This window comes from Mastomys coucha, unplaced genomic scaffold, assembly GCF_008632895.1.
Source record: "Mastomys coucha isolate ucsf_1 unplaced genomic scaffold, UCSF_Mcou_1 pScaffold1, whole genome shotgun sequence".
Taxonomy (NCBI): domain Eukaryota; kingdom Metazoa; phylum Chordata; class Mammalia; order Rodentia; family Muridae; genus Mastomys; species Mastomys coucha.
Window position 1 is genome coordinate 79313814 of NW_022196891.1, and position 25285 is coordinate 79339098.

At 44.1% G+C, this 25285-nt stretch overlaps 1 protein-coding gene across 1 annotated transcript in view; it reads right to left on the minus strand.

Annotated features, from left to right (window-relative positions):
- The window catches only part of Fbxo28 (F-box protein 28), a 28768-nt gene extending 14373 nt beyond the window's left edge, over positions 1 to 14395 (minus strand). The window contains exons 1-2 of the mRNA XM_031337194.1: positions 14103 to 14395; positions 991 to 1100 (exon numbers count right to left, since the gene is read on the minus strand). Of these exons, the coding sequence (XP_031193054.1) occupies positions 991 to 1100; positions 14103 to 14369 (377 nt within the window). The 5' untranslated portion in view covers positions 14370 to 14395. The remainder of the gene's footprint in view (positions 1 to 990; positions 1101 to 14102) is intronic.
- Between the last annotated feature and the right edge of the window lie 10890 nt (positions 14396 to 25285).

Sequence of the window (25285 nt, forward strand, 5' to 3'; positions counted from 1 at the left end):
TCTCTCCAGACTCCCTCTTTCTTTCTCTTTTAAAGACAGGGTTTCATGTAGCCCAGGCTGGCCTCAAATTTGCTTACTTAGGGCTGGCCTTGAATTCCTGATCCTTTTGTTTCTACAAAGTACTAAGGTTATAGATGTGTACCCCACCCCCAAGACAGTGTCTATGTACAGAATCCTGACTATCCTGGAAATCATTATGTAGACCAGGCTGGCCTCAAACTCACAGAGATTCACCTGCCTCTACCTCCCAAGTGTTGGGATTAAAGGTGTGCACCACCTCCACCCTGGTCTATGATTCTTATTTCTTTTGTAAAGATTTATGTTATGGGTGTCTGTGAGGTCAGGGGAAAGGGTGGAATTCCCTACAACTCAAGTTATGGACAATGATGAGCTGCTTTTGGATATTAGAAATCCAACTCAGGTTGGACAAGTTAAGAACAAATATTCTTAATTTCTGAGCCATCTCTCCAGCCTTCTTTTTTAAAAATTTGAGACAAGGTTTTTCTGTGTGGCCTTGGCTGTCCTGGAACTTGCTCTGTAGACCAGGCTAGACTCAAACTCAAGAATTCTTCTGGCTCAGCCTCCTCAGGACGTGGGTCACCACTGCCCGGGAAGATTATTCATTTTTAGGGTACTTCTAGCCGATCTTTGTGCATTGTAACCTATTATGCCTGCTGAACTTACTGCCTCTAACAATACATTATCAGTGTACCTGTATCCAAGAACATGTCATACTGGCACTGATGGACACTTAGGGACATTCTTGTGCTAGCTACAACAACCAATAAAATGTTGAACAAAATGGCAATAAGAACAGATGACAGATAGCATTTATTGTGATTGGATGTCCTTTGCTATAAAGAGTTGAAACTTATATATGAAAAATCTGTGCTTAAAAAAAAACAAACCAAAAACCAAAAAAAGCAAAGTTCATCAGGCAAGCCCACCCTGCCGCCGTAAGAGTCCAGGCCGATGCTACCTACAACATACCTCGGCAGTTGTGCTTTAACTTGCTTCTGACATAGGTTATGGTACCTCTCCACTTTCAGAAACCCCTGATTCAACATTCTCTGACAGACCAAGTCCATTCTTTTACAAACCTATAAGCAGAGGGGAGACAGAATTTAAAAGATAAATAAAACCGATAACCAAATCATCAATGATGAACTTGGGTGGGAAGGTCTCTGTGCTGGTACTGTTCCCAGAACGTTGTCTAAGCTGAGTCACTGCCAGTGCCATCAGTGCCAAACTACTACTGTGGTGTCTCACTAAGAAACCACTAGGGTTTGGGCCGGGCGATACCACTTCCTTAAGTGTAGTGAGTGCTCTGTCTGCAGTGTGGAAGATCAGTAAAATGATGGACCTGAAAGTTTTCAGTTTGAAACATTCCTTTTTATCAAAAACAAACAAACAAACAAACAAACCCCAGGTAAATTGAAACTTTAATCTCAAAAATCTAAGCAGAAAGAGCATTTTTATTTTTTCAAGTGAGTTGGCTCATGATGTTCAAGGCTTTCATACGAGGCACTGCCATGCTCTCCAAAGCATCTCAGTGTACTTTGGATAGGCAGCCGCTAGCAGGCGTGTGCCACTGGAAAGCCTGAGAGACCGATCTGCAGTGGGCATGGTGTATACAGCCCAGCCACAACTCAGAAAGCCAGGAGAGTGACATGAAACCCCACATGCCAATGCCTTTGAAAAACTCTAAACTGAGGCATAAAATGTTAGTTTTTTTTAAAAAAAGATTTATTTATTTTATGTATATGAGTATACCATTGCTCTCTTCAGACACTCCAGAAGAGGGCATTAGATCTCATTACAGATGGTTGTGAGCCACCATGTGGTTGCTGGGATTTGAACTCAGAACCTCTGGAAGAGCAGCTGGTGCTCTTAACCATTGAGCCATCGCTCCAGCCTGTTTTTCTTTTTTAAATGTTAGTTTTTCTTAAAATGAACTTGAAGTCTGTTCTGCAGATTTAATCTGTATATTTCTGAGTAATCCTAGTGTCCCCCTCCCCTGAAAGTTTTGCAGTGGTTTGGTTATCAACCTAAAGGTTACTTCTCACTGTACAGGGCTGGATGCTAGAAAGTACAAACTATTGAAGACAATGCCTACCACAGCTACGCCGATTAGCAGAGGCTACCTCGTGCTTCTGTGTATCTGTGCTATTCCATTACAGCATTACTTGCTATGTATTTGTTAAGACGAAATCCCTGAGATATGCACAGATACACATGCAGACCAAACACCCACACACATAAAATAAACCAAAAGCACAAGAGTACGTTACCTGCAATCTTACAGAGTCCATTTTTGGAATCTCTGTGGCTCTCTAGAACATTTTAGATATGCAGTACCCCAATTTGCAATAAACATCACTGTAACATGAATACTGAATATTTTTGTTAAGTGTGAGGAAGAAAACGTATATTTATGTGTGAAATGGAAACACAGAGGACTAAATTCTCATCGTTCATGGCAGGAAGTCAAGAGAAAGTGTGAAATAGAGTAGTCAAAGATTTCAAAGCTCTGCATCTGGAACAGGAACTGAGTTTGGCAGAAGAAAAGATAATTATTAAAAACCCTCTACTATAAGTTTAGGATAGTTCTTGTCTCTGTAGACTTGGCAATATCAGTAAGTTCTGAGAGTGGATAATTTTTTAAAACAACCACATATTCAGACTCCCAAGGTCAGTCATTATTACTGTAACAATATTTTTTAAAGATTATTTATTATTATAAATGAGTACACTGTAACTGTCTTCAGACACACCAGAAGAAGGCACCAGATTTCCTTATGGGTGGTTGTGAGCCACCATGTGGTTGCTGGGATTTGAACTCATGACCTTCAGAAGAGCAGGCGATGGTCTTACCCGCTGAGCCATCTCACCAGCCCCTTACTGTGAACAATTTGAAGGTATTGTTGAAATGACTTGTTACAAATCTTGTTCCACTGGATTTAGCTAGTTCTAAAGGTTCCCGGTCTCCCCTTACTCATGCAGACATTCAATAAAGAGTGCTTTACTAATCTGAGTAGGTAAGAGTCACTAATGAGAACCTGAGTAAACACAAAAGCCACCCAAGGGAAAAGGTAAGTGACTGAAGATTTGAATTAGGCCTGAAGGAACAGAAGGCAAGACTGCACACAGAATTACGGGCTACAGTGTCTGCAAAGGGACAAACTCTGGAACTAGCAAAGAACCAAGCAAATACTTCTGAGGACAAATCAGGTGTATAGGGAAAAGTGAGAAGAAATTTCCCAAGCTTGGAAATCAGAAAATGAGAAATCATCCTGAAAAGATGATCCTCAGTCTTTCAAAGCTGCTGGGACAGTTGTCGGCTGGTTATTTCTGGACTGTAATAGTAGGGCTAAACTGTTCTTCTGCAAACTCACTGGAGACAGCTAAAATCAACAGGGATGAATCTCAGAGGAAACAGAAGAGTAAAAAGACCAAAGCTTACAAATGACGCCTCCACTGACATCTGTAGATGGAAGCTAAGAGAAAGGACCAAAACAGGAGAGAGAAAAAACCAACCCACGCCACAAAGACAAATTAGAACAGTGCCACAGAAGCCAACATGAAAACCACACGAAGCATTAGTCAACGGCGTCTGACACTCAGTGTTTATTAGTTTTTCTCCTTTCATGAATGCCAATAAACACTGACAGCGCAGAGAAAAAAAGGACACATGTATCCTTTGTTTAGGATTCAAAAGGGGGCAAAGTTGTCTTTTGTCTTAAGAAAAAGTGGATGAGCAGAGCAGTGGTGACACAAGCCTTTAATCCCAGCACTTGGGAGGCAGAGGCAGGAGGATTTCTGAGTTCGAGGCCAGCCTGGTCTACAGAGTGAGTTCCAGGACAGGGCTACACAGAAAAACCTTGTCTCGAAAAACCTAAAAAGAAAAAAGAAACACTGGATGATACTGAGTTTCCCATGGCAAACAATTTAATTAGCACTGCTGCCAGTGTATGTTATCTTGCAACTCTAAATTACCTCACTTAAGGTAAGAGAGGCTCTGGGCTCAGTGCAGCACAGCACAGCACACAGCACAGCACAGGGCACAGAGGACAGCACAAAGTACACGGTACAGCACACAGAGCACAGCCCAGCACACAGGGCACAGAACTCAGTACAGAGCACAGCCCAGCACACAGGGCACAGAACTCAGTACAGAGCACACAGCCCAGCACACAAGGCACAGAACTCAGTACAGAGCACACAGCACAGCACACAGGGCACAGAACTCAGTACAGAGCACACAGCACAGCACACAGAGCACAGAACTCAGTACAGAGCACACAGCACAGCACACAGAGCACAGAACAGTACACAGAACACAGCACAGCACAAACAATTCCCAAACCACCTCATATGAAGTATAGTTCTAAATTTAGGGTTATGTTAATAATTTTCCAAGGCTCAGGGGAAAAATGTTGTTTCTCTGGTTATTAACATCATAATGTTAATCCTAGCAAATTTGTAGTTTCCCTAAGATACAAATTAAAAATACAGTGCATAACAGACAAGGATGCTGCCTATGTTAGAAACTATCAGGACTTATAGGAGCCGGCTAGAATGGTGGAAAGGAGAGGCGGAGAAGGGTTGAGTGGAGGGAAAAGGCTCATCAATGGTCACTGAGCTCCATTTTGAGGCATAGATGTCCTGGAGTGCAAAATAACTACAACACAAACCATGTACAGTGCACTTATAAAATGCCATGAAAAGATTTAAGATTTTTCCACTATAAAAGAAACTACAAAGGCTTAACGTCCATGCTTATCCTAATTTGGACATCATACAACATGTTTGCCCAAACCAGTTCCAAGCATGATGGTACATGTCTGAATTCTCAGCATTTGGAAGGAAGAGCCAGTGTAGAATTCATGGCTAGCCTGGGCTACATCTCAAGTCCAGGCCAGCTTGGACTGCACAGTGGGACTTTACCTCAGTAAATTAACTAATAATTTTTCAAATATGTACAAGATTTATGCATCAACTTAAGAAGAATTAAGGCTGGAAACAAATCCCAGTGATGTAGGAGACAGTTGGCAGTGCTCCTGGTTTTTAAGTCCTAGTCACTTTAAATGTGTCAGGTGTGACAGTAAGTATATATAACAGATGTATACATCTGGTAATTAGCAGCTTCTATAGCTTAAACTTTATTTTAAGTGTCCAGGTTTTTGCATGCATGTATGTCTGTGTACTATGTTCAGGCCTGATGCCTATAGAGGTCAGATGATCCCCTGGAACTGTAGTTATGGACAACTGTGAGCTGCCAGCTGAGAGCTGGGAATAGAACCCAGGTCTCCTGCAAGAGCAGCAAGTGATAATAACTGCTGTTTCTCCAGTCCCAGTTTTTCTAGTTTTATTGAGAAGGAAAAATAAATGCTACATAAGCATTCTTGGAAAAATACCCCCCCCAAAAGCCCCCAAGGGAGTTAATGAGACTCACCATTGTACAGACATGACACTCAAGGGTTCTTTGATCTGTGCTGTTTTTGTATTAGAAGTAAGGTTTTCCTAATATATTAGTTCCTTCAGGACTTAAAATGTCATATTTACCCATTTCAAAAGTTATGTTTAACTTAAGTGGAAATAAATTTTTTCACATACACGTGTTTAGAAATCTCTTTGGACTTCTTTGTCATCATGGTCTTTCGTAACAATGCAAGGCAACTGCACACTAATTTGTGGAACCTGCAATTTCCCCTTTCCTATCTCTGAAGTCACGCTTTAGTTATTTCTAAGGTGCACCTTTAACACTTGGCCACTTCTAATAATATGTGGTGCCTTTTACTTTACAGCACTTCCTCCTCTGACGCCTTGGCTGTCTGGAGAAGTGCTCTCCTAGGGGTCTTCGGTTTTGTTTAGGACGCTGTAAAGACTTTCACATGTAACTCATGTCACAATAACATGTACAGCACATCAAGACACACTGATTTTTCATAAATGCTAAGTTGTGAAACACTAGCTTGGAATTGAGGAAACTGTAAATCAGCTGTTTTTATAGGACATTCTTTGGTACATATAGTTTTTTTAAAGGCACTCAATGCTTTAAGTACCTCAGTGTGTGAGTTCAAACTCCTCAGAACAGTCTGCAGAAGGTGCTTCCTTTTTCACTTGTTTTGACTGTTGGGGACAGGCCCAGGCTGGATTTGAACTTGGAGCAATTCTCCTGCCTCAGCTTTTCAAGTGTTAAGGTTACAACTATTTGCTACTGTACCTGACTTGAAATAGACTCGACAAGTTCTACGCCCCAAACTCCTCAAAAGATCAATAGAAAAAAGAAAGAAAATGTGGACTATTCTAGAGTTTAATTCCTTATCAGAGTGAGGATGCTCCCTCCAAAAAAGAGCCAAAGAGGCCAACTCTGAGGGAACTGAGGGCTAGATAAATATAAGCTGGAGTGGGAGGTCCCTAGGAGATACATAGTACTGTGGTTTTGAGGCAAGTTTTAGAGGTGCGTTTTATATTTGTGCTCTTCAAATAGGTTAGTAAAAGGCAAGCTACACCTTTGCCTGCGTTTGTACACCTAAACTGCTCCATCCCCGTTTGGAGCAAGAGAATGAGCACACAAGTGAAGGCAGCAGACAAATGTACCCTAAAGCAGTGGCAGATGGGACGGTCTATAGGTGAATAATGAATGAGCTCGGCCACTCTGTCTGGGTTCTTTCCTATTTACTTCTTCAGGGAACAGTATTTTAGTGTTTCCTAGAAAATGATGTCTACCTTACTTAGACTGTCCAACAGTACCTGTGCTATACAGTGTATTTATGTGTGGCTGATTTGCTTGCACACATGTCTGCGCACCATGTGTCTTGAAACCAAAGAAGGGCATCAGATCTCTTGTAGATGGGTTACAGACAGTTGTGAGATGCCAGTCTTACGAGGGCTGGGAATCAAACCCAGGGACTCTGGAAGAGCAGCCAGCGCTCTTAACCACTGAACTGTCTTTCCAGCCCCTGGCATATTACATAAACCACAATCCTCAATCATCAGCAGGTAGAATTATAAGAAATATTCTATTTTGGGTGGTTTGTCCTCTAGATATTCTTGAAAGAAAATGTAAACTCATTTTACATAAGCCCGAGAGAAACAATTAAGAGTCTGTCCCAAGCTCCTACAAAGCACTGAAGTCAAAAAGGAAGACCTTGTTATGGTTTCTGCCATCTGCACTGTTCTCAGTAAAGGATGTGAGCATCAGTGAAAATGAGGGTGCTCTGATGGAACATTAAAAATGGCCATCTTGTTTATACTACAAAAACATAGTCTCAGAATTTGTCTTGAGGAGCTAGAGCTGTTGACTAAGCAGTTAAAAGTGCTTGCTGTTCTTCTGGAAGACCTGAGTTTGGTTCCCATGCCATACAAGGGGGGCAGAACTGGCTGTAACGCTAGCTCCAAGGAATTCAAGACCTTCTGGCCTCCACAGCTCCTACACAGATGTGGCTGATATAAACACACATACATAAATAAAAGTCAAATAAATCTTAAAGTATTTTTCCCTTGAGCTGAGAGTGGTGGCACATGCTTGTACTCACAGCATTCGGGAGGTGCTGACTGGCAGGAGGACCTGAGTTCAAGGTCAGCTTTGGCTAGTTTGTAGTCAACGTGAGCTCCAGCAGACCCGTCAACCACTGACTTCCACACTCCCAAGTCACACTCCACACTCACATGAATGCACCCACACAGACACATCGATGCACAACACTTTCACACATACACATAAAGAAGAATGTTAAAGTCTTATAAAACATTAACTTCAAGCTGGGGCGAATTAAAAACCTAAAAACAAAACAAAACAAAACTCATCTCTTTTTTTTTTTTTTTTTTTTTTTTGGTTTTTTCGAGACAGGGTTTCTCTCTGTAGCCCCGGCTGTCCTGGTACTCACTCTGTAGACCAGGCTGGCCTCGAACTCGGAAATCCGCCTGCCTCCGCCTCCCAAGTGCTAGGATTAAAGGCGTGCGCCACCACCGCCCGGCTAAAACTCATCTCTTTCAAGCAAATTAAAAGCATCACGTCTTCAGTAGTTAGTGTAAGTTACACAGAAAACCCCTTTATTTCACAATGACATGACTTTCTACTGTTCACTCACAGCAATGAGATGTCCTAAGAACTATTTTGTTCAATACACTGAAAGCTTCCACTTATTACAGACTCTGGAAGGCCCAAATGATATGGGATGAATAAGGTGGATTAGATGAGTGGATTAAACACTGACCGTATTTTCTCTGCAGGTATGTGCACCTACACAGGTAAACACACATGCACACAAAACATGCAAAGTATCGTTTCGCAGAAGCAATCAGATGTACTTGCACACCTTGTACTGCCATTTGGATCTGGAATGTGCGAAAGACTTGGTCTCCAGCTTGGCACTGTTAAGAGTTCCCAAAACTTTAAGGAGGGCCTATTAGTGAGCTGGATCGCTGGAGCTGATGCTGTAAGGGGACTGTGGACACCCAGGCTCGTTTTCTCCTTACCTACCACAGAGCATCCACCACTGCCCCAGCACCAGTGGCTTCAAGGCAGCAGGTTTCTGCATAGTAAGGAACAAGAACCCCAAGACTCTCATCACAAGCCATTCTCCTCATTAGTCAATTTCATCCTGGCTTCTTCCATTGACAGAACTCTGAATAATACCCCAATAAACTGATTGGTATGGATTCTCACACAGTGAACACGGTACTATATTAAGGTTACAGCCCATGCATACAGACCCAATCATTTTAGAAGCAAAGTACATTTAATGTAGGTTTCTCCCAAGCTCCTGGGCCCAGCATTTTGCACTTAAGATTGGGTAAACCATCTGAGCATCTCAAGCCTGCCCGAGCAACAGAATCCTGCTTTCCCCTTGTAGCAAACATGTCTTCAAAAGGTGAGGTGATCGCACCTCACTAAAGCCTTCTGTGAGTCCAACTCCCTGTGTATCATTACTGTACTTACCGTACTAGAATTCTTTTAGAAGAGCCTATAGGAGGGCTCAGAGGAGCCAAGGTTCAAGGTCACCCTTAGCTACACAGCAAGGCTGAAGCTAGCTAGCCCTACTTAAAACAACAACAATGACCAAAAAAAAAAAATTGCTTGATTCCCTCTTTTTGTTTTTTGTTTTGTTTTTTTCAAGACAGGGTTTCTCTGTGTAGCCCTGGCTGTCCTTGAACTCAGAAATCCACCTTCCTCTGCCTCCCAAGTGCTAGGATTAAAGGCATATGCCACCACGGCCCGGTGAATCCCTCATTTTTTAATTTGGAGAGCTAGGGAGACAGCTCAGTGCACAAGGGTTACCAGCACCCACTTCAAAAGACCATGCTGTACAAACAACCCCATTAGATTCAGTGGGTCATTAAACAGACAGACAGACAGACAGACTTGAAAGGATTAGTTGGGATGAGGGCTCCTGTACCCTCTTTTAGGCTACACCTCCACCGAGAGCAGGCACTACCTGTTAAAGTTTTGGGCAGCTCCTATCAGTGCCAAGCTAGACACCATGGATCTGTGGGAGACATTAGAGATCCAACTGACAGTACAAGCACACAAACACACCTGGCTTCTAGGAAATGATTAAAAATGTTTGATCCTTCTTTTCAAGTTTTATGTGCATACATGTTAACCTGTGTAAGCACATGTGCATGCTGAGGTAATTTTCTACAATCTCTTTTCTTTTTTTGGGGGGGGGGGGTTGTTGATCATTTGAGATAGGGTTTCTCTGTGAACTCTTGGCTGTCTAGACCAGGCAGGCTTCCAACTCATTGAGCGGCCTGCCTCTGCCTCTCAAGTGCTGGGATTAAAGGCGTGTGCCACCATGCCAGGCCCCTTTACTCTTTTAAAGTACTGTCTCTTGAACCCAGAGCTTGCCAGTGCCACCTAGGATGGACAGCCAGCTTGGTTCTGGGATTTCTGGGCTCTCTACGTTTAGCTGCCGGAATGCCGAGTGGTCCGCTACACTCACCTGGCGTGTATGTGGGTTTTGGGAGCTGCTCTCTCACTCTTCTGACTAAGCCAAAGTTCTAACTGCTGAGGCCCCTCTCCACCCCTTGCTCTGCTAATATTCATAGACATTTCTCTTCACCAAAGGTGGTCAATTCTGGAGGGCATCAAAGTTTCTCATACTTCTTCACTGTGTGTGGAAACCACCTAGCAGCACACTTAAGACTTCATCCTTCCAGATTTAAGCTCATCTTAATCCCTTCCCTTAAGCCTTTCCATTTCTTCGTATTCTGCGGGTAGTGTTCTATTTGTGCTATGTGGAAGAAAACCATGTTCCTGAAGAGGTTTCCTGCTCAACTTCAACACTCTCATTTATGCTTTGGTCTTTACTATTCTGGTGCTCTGTGGATGTGTTGGGAAGGATATGTCCACTATGTCTATAACAACAGTGTGACAGGATTGCTGACTGAACTCCTTTACTTTGTGAGTTATCAGGAGGAATTAGTAGAAGGGAGGAACTATTCTCAAAAAGTTCCAATTCCTCACCTTTACCTAAGTACCCACTAGAAAGATCGAGAGGCCACAGTAAAGTGGGAGGAAACCCCACCACACACAGGAGTCCCACCACACCCTGAGGACCACTGCCCTGTGTGTGTGTGGTGGGGCTCCTGGACTTTCCAAGACCCCTGAGGAGTCTGCATGGTCAACTCTTCTCATAATGGAGACCCCTCCCTTCCCCCCTCCCTCCCTCCCTCCTTTCCTCCCTCACTCCCTCCCAGATACCCCGCTGAGGTTTCTGGAGCAATACAGTAATACTGTGATGCACTGTTACCCTGACAGCTGATGGATGTGTGTTTTGTGTTCTTGTGCTTTATAAAATTTTCTAAGGTAACCTTTTGGGATCATGACTTTTAAAGAATATAAAGGTATACTGGAACAAAAAACGTCAGGAACTTGGAGGACAGAGTGAGAAACAAGGTAGAGAAGATGTCTAATTAAAGCAAAAGGAAAGGCCCGTTCAGTGTTCTTCCTGTTTCCTACTACCAACCCAGTCTGTCTGTAACCTTCAGCTTTCTAATGCTTGAAGAAAAACCATGAAAGGAGCTATAAATAGCAGATTCAATTCTCTAGAGTGATCTAGACAAATATCTCTGGACGGAGCATCATGGTTTTATATAGTTGGTTGCTAACTGGAAATTTCTATTCCAGATAACAAGCAAGAATTCTCGATACAGTCACATTTATGTTCTGAAATGCTAATTTCACTCTATTTGCATGAGCACTACTTGAATTACAGGGGAACCAATGACGAAGGACAGCATCTCTACTATCTTGAAAACACTCCCAACAGAACAGTTGGTTCAGGAGCCAAAGTAACATGTTCAAAGTTAAGTTTGTTCTGTTCCCCAATGGTGGAATCTCCATCCTCACTCACCCTTGGCTCCTGTTTCTAAGTATCTTGGGTACTTATTAAGGATCTGCCCACTTAACACACCAAAGCTGCACCTGCACTGACCTGACTACTTTACTGGGAAAGCCACCAACGCAAAGTACATAGCTTCCCATCTGAAAAGGTGTATTCAGCCAAACACATTACAGGAATTAATCATTTAAAGCTATTTCTGCGGAACCAGGATTTCTAGGCTGCATATGCTTGGGGAACAAAATTAAGTGGTAGAAAAATAGCCAATTCAATAAGGCATTCAAGACAGACCCTGAGAAATCAGTAGACTGGAAAATCAAATCTCAATTTATTTATTGTTACAGGAGGCAAAGACTATCACCAACTAACCTGAACAAATAATTGAAGTGTAACTGAAGCAACTTCAGGTTAGAGATCTTTTACAAAAAGTACAGACTACTAAGTATTTAGATTATGTACCTGCCCCTTAAGTTAGGTGCTAGGAATAGGGAAACATGATCTCTTTCAGAATGAGGCAAGAAAGAAAACTGGGAAGGAAGAAAAAAAGCAAAATGTCTACCTCAACAATGCGTAAACTAGCCCATGGGTCCCAATGCGGCTGAATGGAGGTCCGTGTGCTCTCTTAACATTGCTCACTCCCGAGCTTGGCCAAGAAAACACAATAAAAGGAACTTAGGTAATACATACAGCAGACGCCAGCACACACTTAAAGCCTGTTGAGTTTTTGGCGAATGATTTAGGTAAAAATAACCACTTCAATTAGAAGGATCTGTACAAAGGGCCTAACAAGGCAATGTCCCTCTTCTATCAATTTCACAGTAAGATCATAATTAAACTAATGCTGACACCTAGTGACAAGAAAGTACATCTGTATTTTATGTCATTTAAATTGTATTTTCTGAAACCAATGAATCTAAAAACCTCAATTTCCATAAAGACCTAGTAACATCAGGTAAAGAAAGGACCTCGCCTCTTGTTTCTAAAATCACCTGTGTAGGTATAAACCTGGCTGGGAGTGGGGAGGGAGTGAATGCCACTGGGACTCCTTAAGAAAAATGTTTTAAATTACAAATCTAAAGGCCAGGGGAAAGGCTTAAGAAAGAATATGCAGCTATACATTTCACATGAAAGAGATGCCGATTACTAATGAATTGTGAGACCCATTTTACCTCAGGTCTCCAAGCATAGTCTATCTTCTCCTCTTTAAACTTTTTTTTTTTTTTTAAAGAAAAGGACAAATCAGAGTCAAAGCTGATAGAGCACTTGTCTAGCAGAACCAAGGCTGAACTCCGGAACAGAGGCAGAACAGTAACACACAACCAAACAACAATGAAGGAGGAGGAAAACAACTAACAAGTCAAAAAACCCCAGGTTTTTTCAACACTCAACAACAACAACAACAACAACTGTGAACATTCCAAGCTTTCCAAAGCCATTGTCTGGCTGACTGGCTCAATTCAATCAAATGTTATGCCCAATTGCCGAACGCCACCTACATATAGCATAAATTTTGGTCAAGCACCATTCTTTATGAAATATAAAGGAAATACTTATGAATCTACATGAAATTCCAGGATGATGTTTTGAAAATCTAGGACACTTGTATTCTGAAATACCTACTCTAAACAGAAGAAATTTTCCATTCTACCGAGTAGGGGAAACACACACAAAACCTGACTGCAAGCTGTTTTTCAAAGATGATTTCCTTTGAAACACAATTACGGTCAATTTGGAGTTGGAACTACTGGTCTAAAACATGGCATATTGATTAATAAGTAACCGCCACACACTGCACAGTCAGAAAGATGCCTTTGTCCTTTTATAAACAATCCCGAGCACATTTAGTGACTACATCGAACCAGCCCACCATCACTTCAAAATGTCCACCTCCCCCAGTTTCCTAACCACTCAAGGAAAAATTCCCTGGAAGGAAGTGAGCTATCTTCCTGAACCAAGGAATTCATCGAATCTTCAGTCAAGCCTCTGGGATGTGGTAAAAATTGCAAAAGGCAGATTTCTCTTCTTTTTAAATCTTGGGGTAGGACAACGTGTTATTTTTAGGGGATAGCAAGTAAACCATTCCGACTGCAGGCGGGTGGGCTTGAAGCACATTTAAAAAAAGAGAGAGAGGGGAAAAAAAAATTAAAAGATTGCGAGGGCCGGGGGAGGGGGTGACAGCTTGACCAGGGGCCAGTTGCTCTGGCTAGAAGGCGGAAGTGTCAGGCAGGCAAAGCCAGACAGGTCTTTTCCCAGGGCTCTACTTTCAGTGGGCCACTAAAGGCACTGGGGTGGTGGTGTGAAACCCACGACGCAATTGTCATTTCAGAACCTCGACTGGGGGGCTCCAGGGAGGAGGGGGGAAAAGGCCAAACCTACTTCATCCTTTTCACACCAGGAAGCTTGGGTCGGAGGAACAATACTGTGTTCTTGCAACACACAACAACTCAAGCCTGGCTGGGATCGCCCGCCCGCTTGGGAGTGAACTCCGAAGCCCGGCGGGGGCTTCGAGCGGGAAGTCGAGGCAGGCGCCTGCCCCTCGCGGATCCCTGTCCTGGGTCCGGCCGGGCGGAGGACACCGAGCCCAGCTCAGGGCGCGTCCCCGGCCGGGGGGCGAGGACACCCCCAAGGCGCGGAGCCTCGGCCGCCGGGACGCGGGAGCAGCAGCACCCCGCCGGACACTTCCCGGCTGCCGGGGCGCGCTCCCTCCCCAGCCCCGCGCCGCCCAGGCCCGCCCCAGACCTCGGCCCTCACCAGGCGGAGCTGGCTAATTTCGTCGTAGGACATAAAGCTGAGTATGTTCTCGATGGCTACGATGGGCAGCGCCACTAGGGTGTTGTTCGGAGGCAGGTGGTCCGGTGCCAGCGCGGGCGCGGCGGGTGCCTGGGACCCCGGCTGCGGGGCCTGCGACGGGGCCGACGGGGGCTGTCGCTGAGCGGAGCCGGCGGCCGAAGAGGAGCCGCCGTCGCCGTGGCCGCCGCCTCCTTCCTCAGCCATCCGCTCCTCAGACGCCGCCGCCATCTTGAGGGTTTGATTCCTTCCTCCACTGTAAGGGGATCAGGACGCTTCCGGTGCGTCACTTCCTCCTCCAGCCTCCTGCGGGCGGGGGGACCCTAAGGAGAGAGGGGGAGGGAGGAGCTCGCGGGATGACGGCTGGGGAAGAGAGACCCGAGCTTTCGGCCCGTCCCTTGGAAGGGAGGGAAGATAGTGCCCTCCTTTCAAGAAAGGTGGTTGTTGTAGCTCTTTAAAATCGGAGACTGGGGCCCGGCAGTGGGGCCCACGCCTTTAATCCCAGCACTTGGGAGGCAGAGGCAGGCGGATTTCTGAGTTCGAGGCCAGCCCTGGTCTACAGAGTGAGTTCCAGGACAGCCAGGGCTATACAGAAAAACCCTGTCTGGGGGATGGAGGGGGAAACAACCCAACAACAACAACAACAACAACAACAACAAAATAATGACTTTTATTCTATGTGAATCAATTTGGGCGAGAACCAGTGAAAAGATGCTAAAACCAGAAGACGAGCCTGTGGTAAGGTGGAGCACGTAGTCTCAAAATAACCCACTTCTCATTAATGTGTGAGGCATTAATCCCAAAATATGAAAGGTATGAGACAGAAATTCAGGGAACAGGCTTAGCATCAAACGATTAGGAGTTCCACCACAAGCTGTGGGAGGAGCCATCGTCCTGTGCCTCTTACTAGGACGCCCTGTAGGTGACCCAACATAATGTAGTATTTCATGCGTAAAAATACTCAGTCCGAATCTGAAGTAAGCAAAGTCGGGTTGGACTTTTCGGTGGTTTGGATAAAGAATGTTTCCTGTAAGGTCAGCTATCTGAACACTCGGCTCCGAGTTGGCCTTGCCCTTTGGCGATTCTTTGGGAGGTGGAGCCTTGCTGAGGGAGGAGTGCCACTCGCTGGCTTTGATTGTTTACGTAGTTCCGGCTCAACTTCCAACCCGCTCTCTGCTGTGTGCTGGAGGTTGAAGATGTGGTCTCTCAGCTTCCTGCCCCTTCCTGCCACGCTTGCCACTTGATGCCGCATCTCCTCCCCACGATGGACTCTTTCTTGTGTAACTTGCTTTCATCCTGGTATTTTATCACAGTGACAGAAAAGTGACTAACGTACAGACTCGAACCTGTAAGGTTTCTGTCTTTGCCTCCCATGATTCCGTTTCTTAGGTTGCATCCAGGATGACCAAAGTTCCAGTGCATGAGCCGTTGCGAGCACACTCAAACCATACGCACATCACAGAGGGCCGGTTAGTATTCAATATGTATTTTATGACTGTTTCCAGACGTTTGCATATTCATAATGTGTTGATTTTCTCTCTACTAATAGACTGTAATTTTACTTTTGTGCTTAGGGCGTTGCTACCTCTTCAGAGAATCAATTTCAATTTAGTCTAAATGGAAATGATTCTCTACCTACTCTTATTAAAGTTGGAAGCTTTCTTGATGGGTTAAGTTGAAATAGGATTTCTATAAGAGGAGACGCGTTAAGTACGTTATGAGATCTCTCACATAAGAGAAGTGCACAGAGAACTCTGTAAAAGTGAGCCACCGTTCCCTCAGCTCTTGTGTTTTGTCAATCCACTCATTATACACAGCTGCGTGCTTGAACGGATCCTACAAGCTGCAATCCTTCTTTAATTCTCTGTATGTGGATCACTGCTTAATAGTCAGATCTTTTGGTCTGAACCACAGAATACAAGTTTGGGACTAACTTTAAGCAGTTCCTGCCATTCAGCACGTTCAAATTTCTCTCTCTTTATATACACTAGATTTCTACCCTTACATTTCCCATGCTTGTTTGAGGATAATATTATTGTTGTTATTTTGGAAGCACTTGGAATTGACCTCGTGGCCCTGTGTGTGCTAGCCAAGCTCTCTGCCATCCAGTTATAGCCACAGCCCCTAAAAGTGTTCACAAAGAGAATTTCAAAGCAAATGGTAGTTTGGTTTTAATTTTTAAACTCGACTTTTATTTTGGGTAGAGTTACTGACCAAAACCAACAGTTGCACTCTGAGGAGAAGTTCTGAATTCCAAGTGTAGTTTCATGTCAGCCAGCTATCAAAGGCACTTTACAGAATAGCAGTTTCAAGGAGGGGACAGACACATACTTCTCAAGATTCACATGTGTCTAATTTCATGCTTGCAAAGATGTGAAAGAGAGTAAGATCTTCCTTTATAGCTGATATAAGGATAAACTGAGGCAGGAAGTGAGTGGCACCTTCAGTTTACTTTTTTTTTTAAAGATTTATTTTATTTATTTATTTGTATAAGTACACTGTAGCTGTACAGATGGCCATGAGCCATCATGTGTGTGGCTGCTGGGAATTGAACTCAGGACCTCTGCCTGCCCCCTCTCTCGGGCCCGCTCGCTCCGCTCCAGCGTCATTCACTGTAGCTGTCCTCATGCACACCAGAAGAGGGCATCAGATCTCATTACAGATGGTTGTGAGCCACCAGGTGGTTGCTGGGAATTGAACTCAGGACCTTCGGAAGAGCACCCAGTGTTCTTACCCGCTGAGCCATCTCGCCAGCCCCACCTTCAGTTTACTTATGTACATATGTACGTAGTCACTTGTCCGGTGACAGGGATGGGATCCAGGGACTTCCATATGATAGGAGTGCATGCCACCACTAAGCTACCTTTCCGGCCATATTTGTTTGTTTATCAATTCACTTATTTATTTATTTGCTTTGTTTTGTGAGATAGGGATTTACTGGCTGTGGAGCGCTGCTGCGCCTTAAAGATGGCGCTTGCCATTCTTCTGCTAAGGAGTAAACAAGTCCTTATTTGGCAAGAGCGTTGCACCCGCCAGGGCCTGATCTTTCGTCATGAGGCTGTAGCCAATGATGGCGCAAAACGTGGTATGGGCTCATGGGCAGTCCTACAAAGGGTATTTAAGCAGCACTCACAGACCATTGGGGGCACACCTTTTACTATGATGTAACTACGAACTCCTGAGTAAACTGTTGCCGGAAGGAAGTGCTAGTCTTTCTTCCCTGCTGGTCAGGGTGATTGGCGCGGCACAACTGGCCTCGAGCTCGCATCCCTCCCATCGGCTAGGACACTGGCTTGCACCACCATGTACGGCTATGGATGCAGTCTTGGATTCCTTTGATTCAAAGCCTTAAAGTCAGTTCACTGTAACGCTGATTCTGTGTTTTATTCTCCCACTACTTTCCCATCTTTCTGTCTTTCTGATCAGAGTGTGTGTTGGGGGGTTTGGCAAGGCCAGGTCTGGTGGATATGGAGGGGAGATTCACCATGTTCAACGGTACTTCCAGAAGTATAAAAGAGAAAGCTATAACCATACCTTTTTTTTTCTGCTACAGGTTGTTAACATACTTGTAAAGTATTTAGAAGAAGTAAGTGAACTCTTATCCTAAATAATAAGAGAGGCTTTAAGTTTTTCAGGTTTTTTTTTTTTTTAAATCACCTACATTTTAAAAAAGAATTATTTATTTTGTTTCATGTCTGGGTGTTTTGACTATATATAATTGTATATCATGTTCATCCAATGCCTGCTGCGCAGGTGCTAGGAGTTGTATTTGGGACCTCTGGAAGAGCAGCCAGGGCTCTTAACTGCTGAGTCATCTCTCCAGCCCCACCTGTATTTGTAAAGACTCACCTTTTGGGAATGAGGAGACAGCTCAGTTTGTAAACTGAGTTTGCCAAGCAAGCACAAGAGCTTGATTTTTGATCCTCAAGACCTACGTACGTAATAAGCCAGACACTGCAACCTCCTAACTGTGGGGAGGCAGGGATGGGAGGGCTCCTGGGGCTTGCTGGCTTACAGTCTTAGCTCCAGGTTTAGTGAGAGATACTGTCTCAAAAAAAACCAAAGCAAAAACAAAAAAACAAAACAAACAAACAAGAGAGAAAGCAGTTGAGAAAGACACCAAACTGTCACCTCTGGCCACCACATACATTTACATTTACGCCTGTACATGAGTGTGCATGTGCATGAACAACCCCCTCCTCAATCTCTTGAGTAGATTCAATATTTCCTATCTTTGCTAATATCCAAAATTGTATTACTAGATGCATTTTTTTTTTACAGATCTATTCATTATTTATTTATTACAAGTATACTGTAGCTGTCTTCAGATGCACCAGAAGAGGGCGTCAGATCCCACTACGGGTGGTTGTGAGCCACTATGTGGTTGCTGGGATTTGAACTCATGACCTTCAGAAAAGCAATTGGTGCTCCTACCCGCTGAGCCATCTCACCAGCCCCATTGGATGCATTTTTAAAAATTAAAGTTTTGACTCCGGAGAAAGGAAACCACAAAACTTTCAATTCAGGAAATGTTCCTGGTTGCTAGAAGGATGAAGCACTGGGAAGATGCCAAGGTAGAAATAATGTTTCTTGCAACTAGGGACACTAGGAGTCTGGCTGAAATATCATCTCCATATGGAACAGATGAATTGATCCTGTCGACTTGGACTGACATCTCCTTATTTCTCGAAGAGAACCCTTTCTGAAGTTATATATTCAGAAAGTGATTCAGCCAACAGTGTTAACATCCCTGCCTCTCGAAAGCTATGCAGATGCCAATCACAGAGAACATGCAGATAGAAGAGGCTATTCCCGATCCGAGAGATCAGAGAAAGCGCCACAAGGAGGCTATTCCCGATCCGAGAGGTCAGAGAAAGCGTCACAAGGAGGCTATTCCCGATCCGAGAGGTCAGAGAAAGCGTCACAAGGAGGTTATATATTCCCTTGGCCTCAAGGGATGGTTATCTTTTTGCCACTGTGACAAAATTCCTGAAACAATCAGCTTCTAAAGAGGAAAAGTTTGTTTTGACTCACTGTCTCTGAGGTCTCTGCGTGCTTAGTTGATGCTGTGGCTTTGGGCTTGTGGTGGTGCATATATAAAAATCAGGGTAAGTTCTGAAGAATAGAAAGTCATTTCTTTGTTCCAAGAGCATTTTCATGGACAAAAGTAAGGAATTATAAATTGATATCTGAATCTCAGTATCTCAATTTAACCCCAGACCAACTAGTCACGATTTGTCCCTGTGTCCTCTTGTTAAAGATTAGTATTACTCAAAACTGTGGCCAGAAATTAGCGCCAGAAGTGTTCATTTAAAATTCGGGTCCCCAGGCCTTGCTCTAGATCCATGGAATCAGAAACTAAGGTGTTTGCTGTCTTCCTCCCACACAAGCCCACGCCTGTTTCATCAGCTGATTACCGAGTCCAACTTTCTGTTTGTGTGCTTGTCTCCCACTCTCAGTGAGAGCTGCTATTTTTAGGTTGTATAATTGCCCAGTCAAGTTTGCAGAACCACAGAGCTCAGATTTGCTGAGCAGTTAACTAAGACTAGTTCTTTTTTTTTGCCATTTCCTTTTTGCAGTGGCACCTACCTCAGACTTCATAAAGCTCTGGGGAAGAAATAATCTGACTTTGTTGTTGTTGTTGTTGTTGTTAAATAAATGTTTAACATTCCCCTGTTTGGATCTGTAATTCTTCTTAGAACCATGTCTCATTTGTCTCTGAATGCTCAAGTATGTGGCCTGAAGCACTTGGTGTAGCAGCAGATGCTTGCAAATACCTATGGTTTGGGCATGGGGAGATGGCTCAGTTTGGTAAAAGCATTTGCTATATAATCCCGATGACCTGACTTTGAGCCCCGAACCCATGTGAGGAAAGCCAAAGTGGGATGCAGTGGTACAGGGCTGAATCCCAGAATCCCAGAACTCTCAGTGTAAAAAGAGTCAGCAGCTGCGAGTCCCTTCCTACGCCATAATGTCAGAAGCAAGAGAGACCTTGCATCAAAACAAGGTGAGAACCAGCCCCTGAAAGGTTGATCCCCACTGCACACTGTAGAATAAAAATACACGTCTGCACACACACAGACAAACACACTCACACACAGACACATACATACACACATACACACACATGCACACACACTGGCACACAGATGCACATGTATACACATGCACACATAGACATATAAACACATAGACATATCTACACACACACACACGCATACACAGGTGCACACAATCACACACACACACAGACACACATTCCCATGCATGCACACACGTGCACACCTCTAAGTATCAATGGATTTGTTGATTGACTGTTTGGCTATTAGTCATTGATCTAGAAAGGAGATGGAATGCCTGCTAACGGTGGAAGGCTCAGCACAGTGGCCTACCACTCTCCAGGCTTGATCGATGGTAAAGTGACTGTCAGCGGTAAGAGTCACAAACAATCGATAACCTGAAGGCATTATTCTCCAATCCAAGTCGTGACCCACACAGGCTCAGGATCACAGTGTTTCTGACTGAAGAGTAACTAAAAAGTGCTGTCTACTGAAACTTTGACAAAAATTATGGTCCCAGAGATGACATGTATCATTAACTGCTTTTTTTTTTTCTTTTCCAAATGTGACATCAGTGTTTGGGATGCTAAGCCACAAATAATGGTTTAGCAGCTTGGATGACTCTACAGTTTTAAACGGAAAATAATCCTACAACAGTGTCTCTAATGTCTTCTGTTCACTGCCCTGTACCACTGATGGGGGCTTCTTTTCAAGTTCACTAACGAAACTAGGTGCAATAGGGGCTGGAGAGATGGCTCAGCAATTAAGAGCACTGGCTGTACTTCCAGAGGACCCCAGTTCAATTCCCAGCACCCACATGGCAGCTCACAACTGTAACTCCAGTTCCCCCGCTCCAGAGCGTCTAACACTGTCATACAGACAGATAAGCAGGCAAAACACTAATGCATGAGAAATGAAAGTAAGTAAAGTTAAAAAAAAAGTGCACCATGAATACATGAGAGGGCAGATCAAGCCAAGTGGGTCCAACATGTATCAGGAGAAAAAAAGCCAAGAGCTGATACAGGTGGGGTGCGGAACTGGAGGCATGGAATAAAAGAAGTGATAGGAAAAAAAAAACAGAGGTGTGTCTGAAATATTTCATTTTTTAAAAAATTAAATAAATCACCTTGCCTTAGTCAGGGTTTCTATTCCTGCACAAACATCATGACCAAGGAGCAAGTTGGGGAGGAAAGGGTTTATTTAGCTTACACATTGCTGTTTATCACCAGAGGAAGTCAGGACTGGAACTCAAGCAGGTCAGGAAGCAGGAGCTGACACAGAGGCCATGGAGAGATGTTCCTTACTGGCTTGCTTCTCCTGGCTTGCTCAGCCTGCTCTCTTATAGAACCCAAGACTTCCAGCCCAGGGATGGCACCACCCACAAGGGGCCCTACCCCCTTGATCACTAATTGAGAAAATGCCCCACAGCTGGACCTCATGGAGGCACTTCCCCAACTGAAGCTCCCTTCTCTGTGATAACTACAGCCTCTGTCAAGTTGACACACAAAACCAGCCAGTACACACCTTCACTTAGTGTGTGTATGTATATGTATTCATGCACATATAGGCAGGTACACACTATGGCATATGTGCAGAAGTCAGAGGCCTCTTATGAGAGACAGTTCCTTCCTCCTACTGTGTGGATCCTAGAGTTTGAACTCACAACGTCAGCACTGGTGGCAAGCGCCTTTACCCACTGAGCCGTTTTGCAGGCCCTGAAATATTTCTTGGCTTGGCTGATGGGGTCTGAAGTAATAGTTACGGTTTGGATGTGAATGTATCTTAGAAACAGAGACTATGAGAGTCCTTTAAAGAGCTGAATGCCTCCTTTCCTGACCAGGTTCTAAGATTCTTAAAGCATTGTTTGCTCTGGAAGAGAAAGCAATCACTACCCTTCAAAAGGTATTTTTATGCATGACGCTGCTACGAAATGCTAGGTGCATGGAGGGGGGCTCACATTCTGAGTGGCATTCAAATGGCATTAGTGCATCTTCTCTGCTGACTAGAGACACATCAAAGGCAGGGGTAAAGGGCCCTAGATGTAACCTAGAGGAAAAGCTATAAGGATGGAGTGTCGGGCAATCCAACATGGTAGTGGGAATTCACAAGTTTCACCATGTTACTCTTTTCACAGGACATTTTTCCTGGTGGTTGAGAGCACTGTTTGTCGGAATGATGGTGTAAGAAGTCACCATCAAGAAAGCTCAGCCACAAATAGGACAATACCACCCTCCCCACCCAAAAGAAAAGTACAAAGATCATCCAAGAAGAAGGGGCAGTGACACGGTGAGAGCCAGAGGTCCAGGAGGAATGGAGCCAACCAGTGTGTGTGGACACGGCAGGACCACTGCACCCATGAGCTCACAGCTGCTGTGGCTGCCTGCACAAGACCCGCACAAGATCAATCCAGTCGACATCCGGACTGGGGAGAATCTCAGGAGCCCCATCCCTATCTGAGGAACTATTAACAGTCGATAACCTTTGGATGAGGGAGGGTCACTTTTCTTTAAGGGTGTGGCCTCTACTAACTGCAGCGTCATGCTCCAGTGGATGGTGCTAAACCACCGGTGTATGGGCAATGCAGGTTGGACTCGGGAATAAAAGAGATAAAGAATGTAGAGTTAGGAAGGGGTTAGGGATAGATATGAAAGGATTTCGAGGCAGGAGTAGAGGTGAATATGAAAATACATTTTGCGCAAGTATAGAATTCTCAAATAACAACAACAACAATAATAATAAATAAATAAATCACTGCATAGAGCAGGAGGTGAGGGGCTGATGAGAAAAGCACTGAATGTGGACGTGCAGCAACCAGGGCAGGAAGAACTCTAAGTTCACTGGCTGGACCTGCAAGATAAAAGAAACAGGAAAGTCTTGTACACCACTGCGAAAGACACTGAGCAATTTGTCACCCTTATCATCCGTGTGTTCATCCTCTGAGAAGGGAGGGAATGCTTCCTTCAAGGCTCTCACCACTGAACTCCCGATCTGTTCTGTACTGTGTTCTTTCTCTTGACTCTTTACTGTATACCACACAGTCCGTGCGGGAGACGGGGCTCAGAGCTGTGTGCGCATTGATCTGCATTCACAGCCTCTCGCCCTTCATTTGACAGGCAAGCAAATTCAGCTCAGTAGCACTTGAAGCGAGTTGTTCCACGGGCTTAGGTCGCTTGGCCACGCAAGCTGGTCTTGGGTGAGGATGTGGGGGATAGGAGTCAGACGACTCTCCTCTTCACGGGAAGTTAAGTTCTGCGTTCGTATTTACTTCCTTCAGGCCTTCTTCTCCTCCCGATGCAATCTTTCTAACTGCATTTAAGGAAACAAGTAGGGTTTTTTTGTTTTGTTTTGCTTTTTGGTTTTTTTTTATTCCTCTGCCTTCAGATGCCTTAAACACTATTTTGGTCTACTCTGCATCTGTAATTCAACCAAGAAACCCAAAGTCAAGCTCAGATGTCTCTCCTGTTCCCGCGTGTTACTTGAGAACATTGTTATCTCTTGAGCTCCTGGGAGAACCGGGTTGTGGTTCTTTAATAAGAGGGAAGGCCGTAGAAGGAGGAACGTGTACTTAGTGGGGAAAATCAACTGGTGGACTGAAGCCTGTATTGACTCTTTCAAGTCGCGGTGACGTCATTCGGCGCCCTAAATTAGTGGTTACCAAGTCGTCAGTGCTTATTAGAGACAAAGCTTCCTGGGTTCCTCCCTTGGAGATTAAGGTTCAGTGGATCTGACTGGTCTGGGTCCTGGAGGCCTGTTTTGAACTAGAAGAAAGCCTTGGGTCGCAGCAGGTTTGGGGAGCTTGTGTCTTTAGGAATGCGGTGCTGAGAAGTATGGCCTCAGGAGTATAGGCTTTTATTTGGTACATGCTTTTTTTTTTCTTTTCTTATGAAAATGTATTGACTCAAACACCAAAGGAAGCATTTTAAGTGTGATCTACTAGTGTTCTACCACTCTACTGTATCAGTTTCACTTTTCCGTTATTCCTTATAACCGTATCCATATGTATATATAAAGACAAAATGATACAAATAAAAATTCTCATGGTGATGCTTTCTTTTTTTTCTTTTTTTCTTTTTTTTTTTAAGAAAGGGGGCTGGTCTTGAACTTGCTGTATAGCCTTGAACTTGCTGTATAGCCTTGAGCTCGCTTTATAGTAGAGGCTGACCCTGTGTTTCTGAAGTGCACCCCACCATGCCAAGTTGATGGGATGCTGGGAACAGAACCGGAGCCTCTGTAAATGCTGAGCAAGCACTCAACCAACCAAGCAGCATCCCTAGCCCCTGAATCCTTTACAGTAAGTATCAGGGAGCCCTTTCCTTTGATGACACACGAAGCTGGTGGCTTTAGTCTACTCAGATTGCTGTAATAAAAGTATTATAAATTGGGTCATTCACCGGCACCAGAAGTGTATTTCTTACAGTCCTGGAGACTGATGAGTAGAAGCCCAGGGTGCCAGCAGATTCTCTGTCTGGAGACGGCCCACTCCGTTTCATGAATGATGCCTTATCGTTGTGTCCCCCATAGTGAAAGGGAAAACACACTCCCTTAGGCATCTTTTGGTCGTCGTCGTTTGTGTTTCATTTTATCTTCTGAGACAAGGTCTCCCTGTCTAACCTTGGCTAGTCTAAAACTTACTGTATAAGCTAGGCTGGTGTCTAACTCACAGAGATCTGCTTCCTTCTGCCTTCCAAGTAGTGGGATTAAAGAAGTACACCATTATTTTTGGCTCTCTTGGGCTCCTTTGATGAAGCACGAATCCTATTCATGAGGGTTCCACATGAGTCATGAATAATTAGGGTCATGGTTAGGACTTACCAAGACTCTCACCTTCTTTTGCACGTGTGTACATGTTCATGTGTGTACACACATGCATATGTGTGTATGTGAAGTTCAGAAGTTTGATGTTCATTGTCTTTCTCAATGTCTGTCAACTTTCTTATGTATTATTATTGTTAACTTTTGCTTTGTTTTTGTTTTAAAGATTTATGTATTATTATATGTAAGTACACTGTAGCTGTCTTCAGACATACCAAAAGAGGTCATCAGATCTCATTAGAGATGGTTGTGAGCCACCATGTGGTTGCTGGGAAT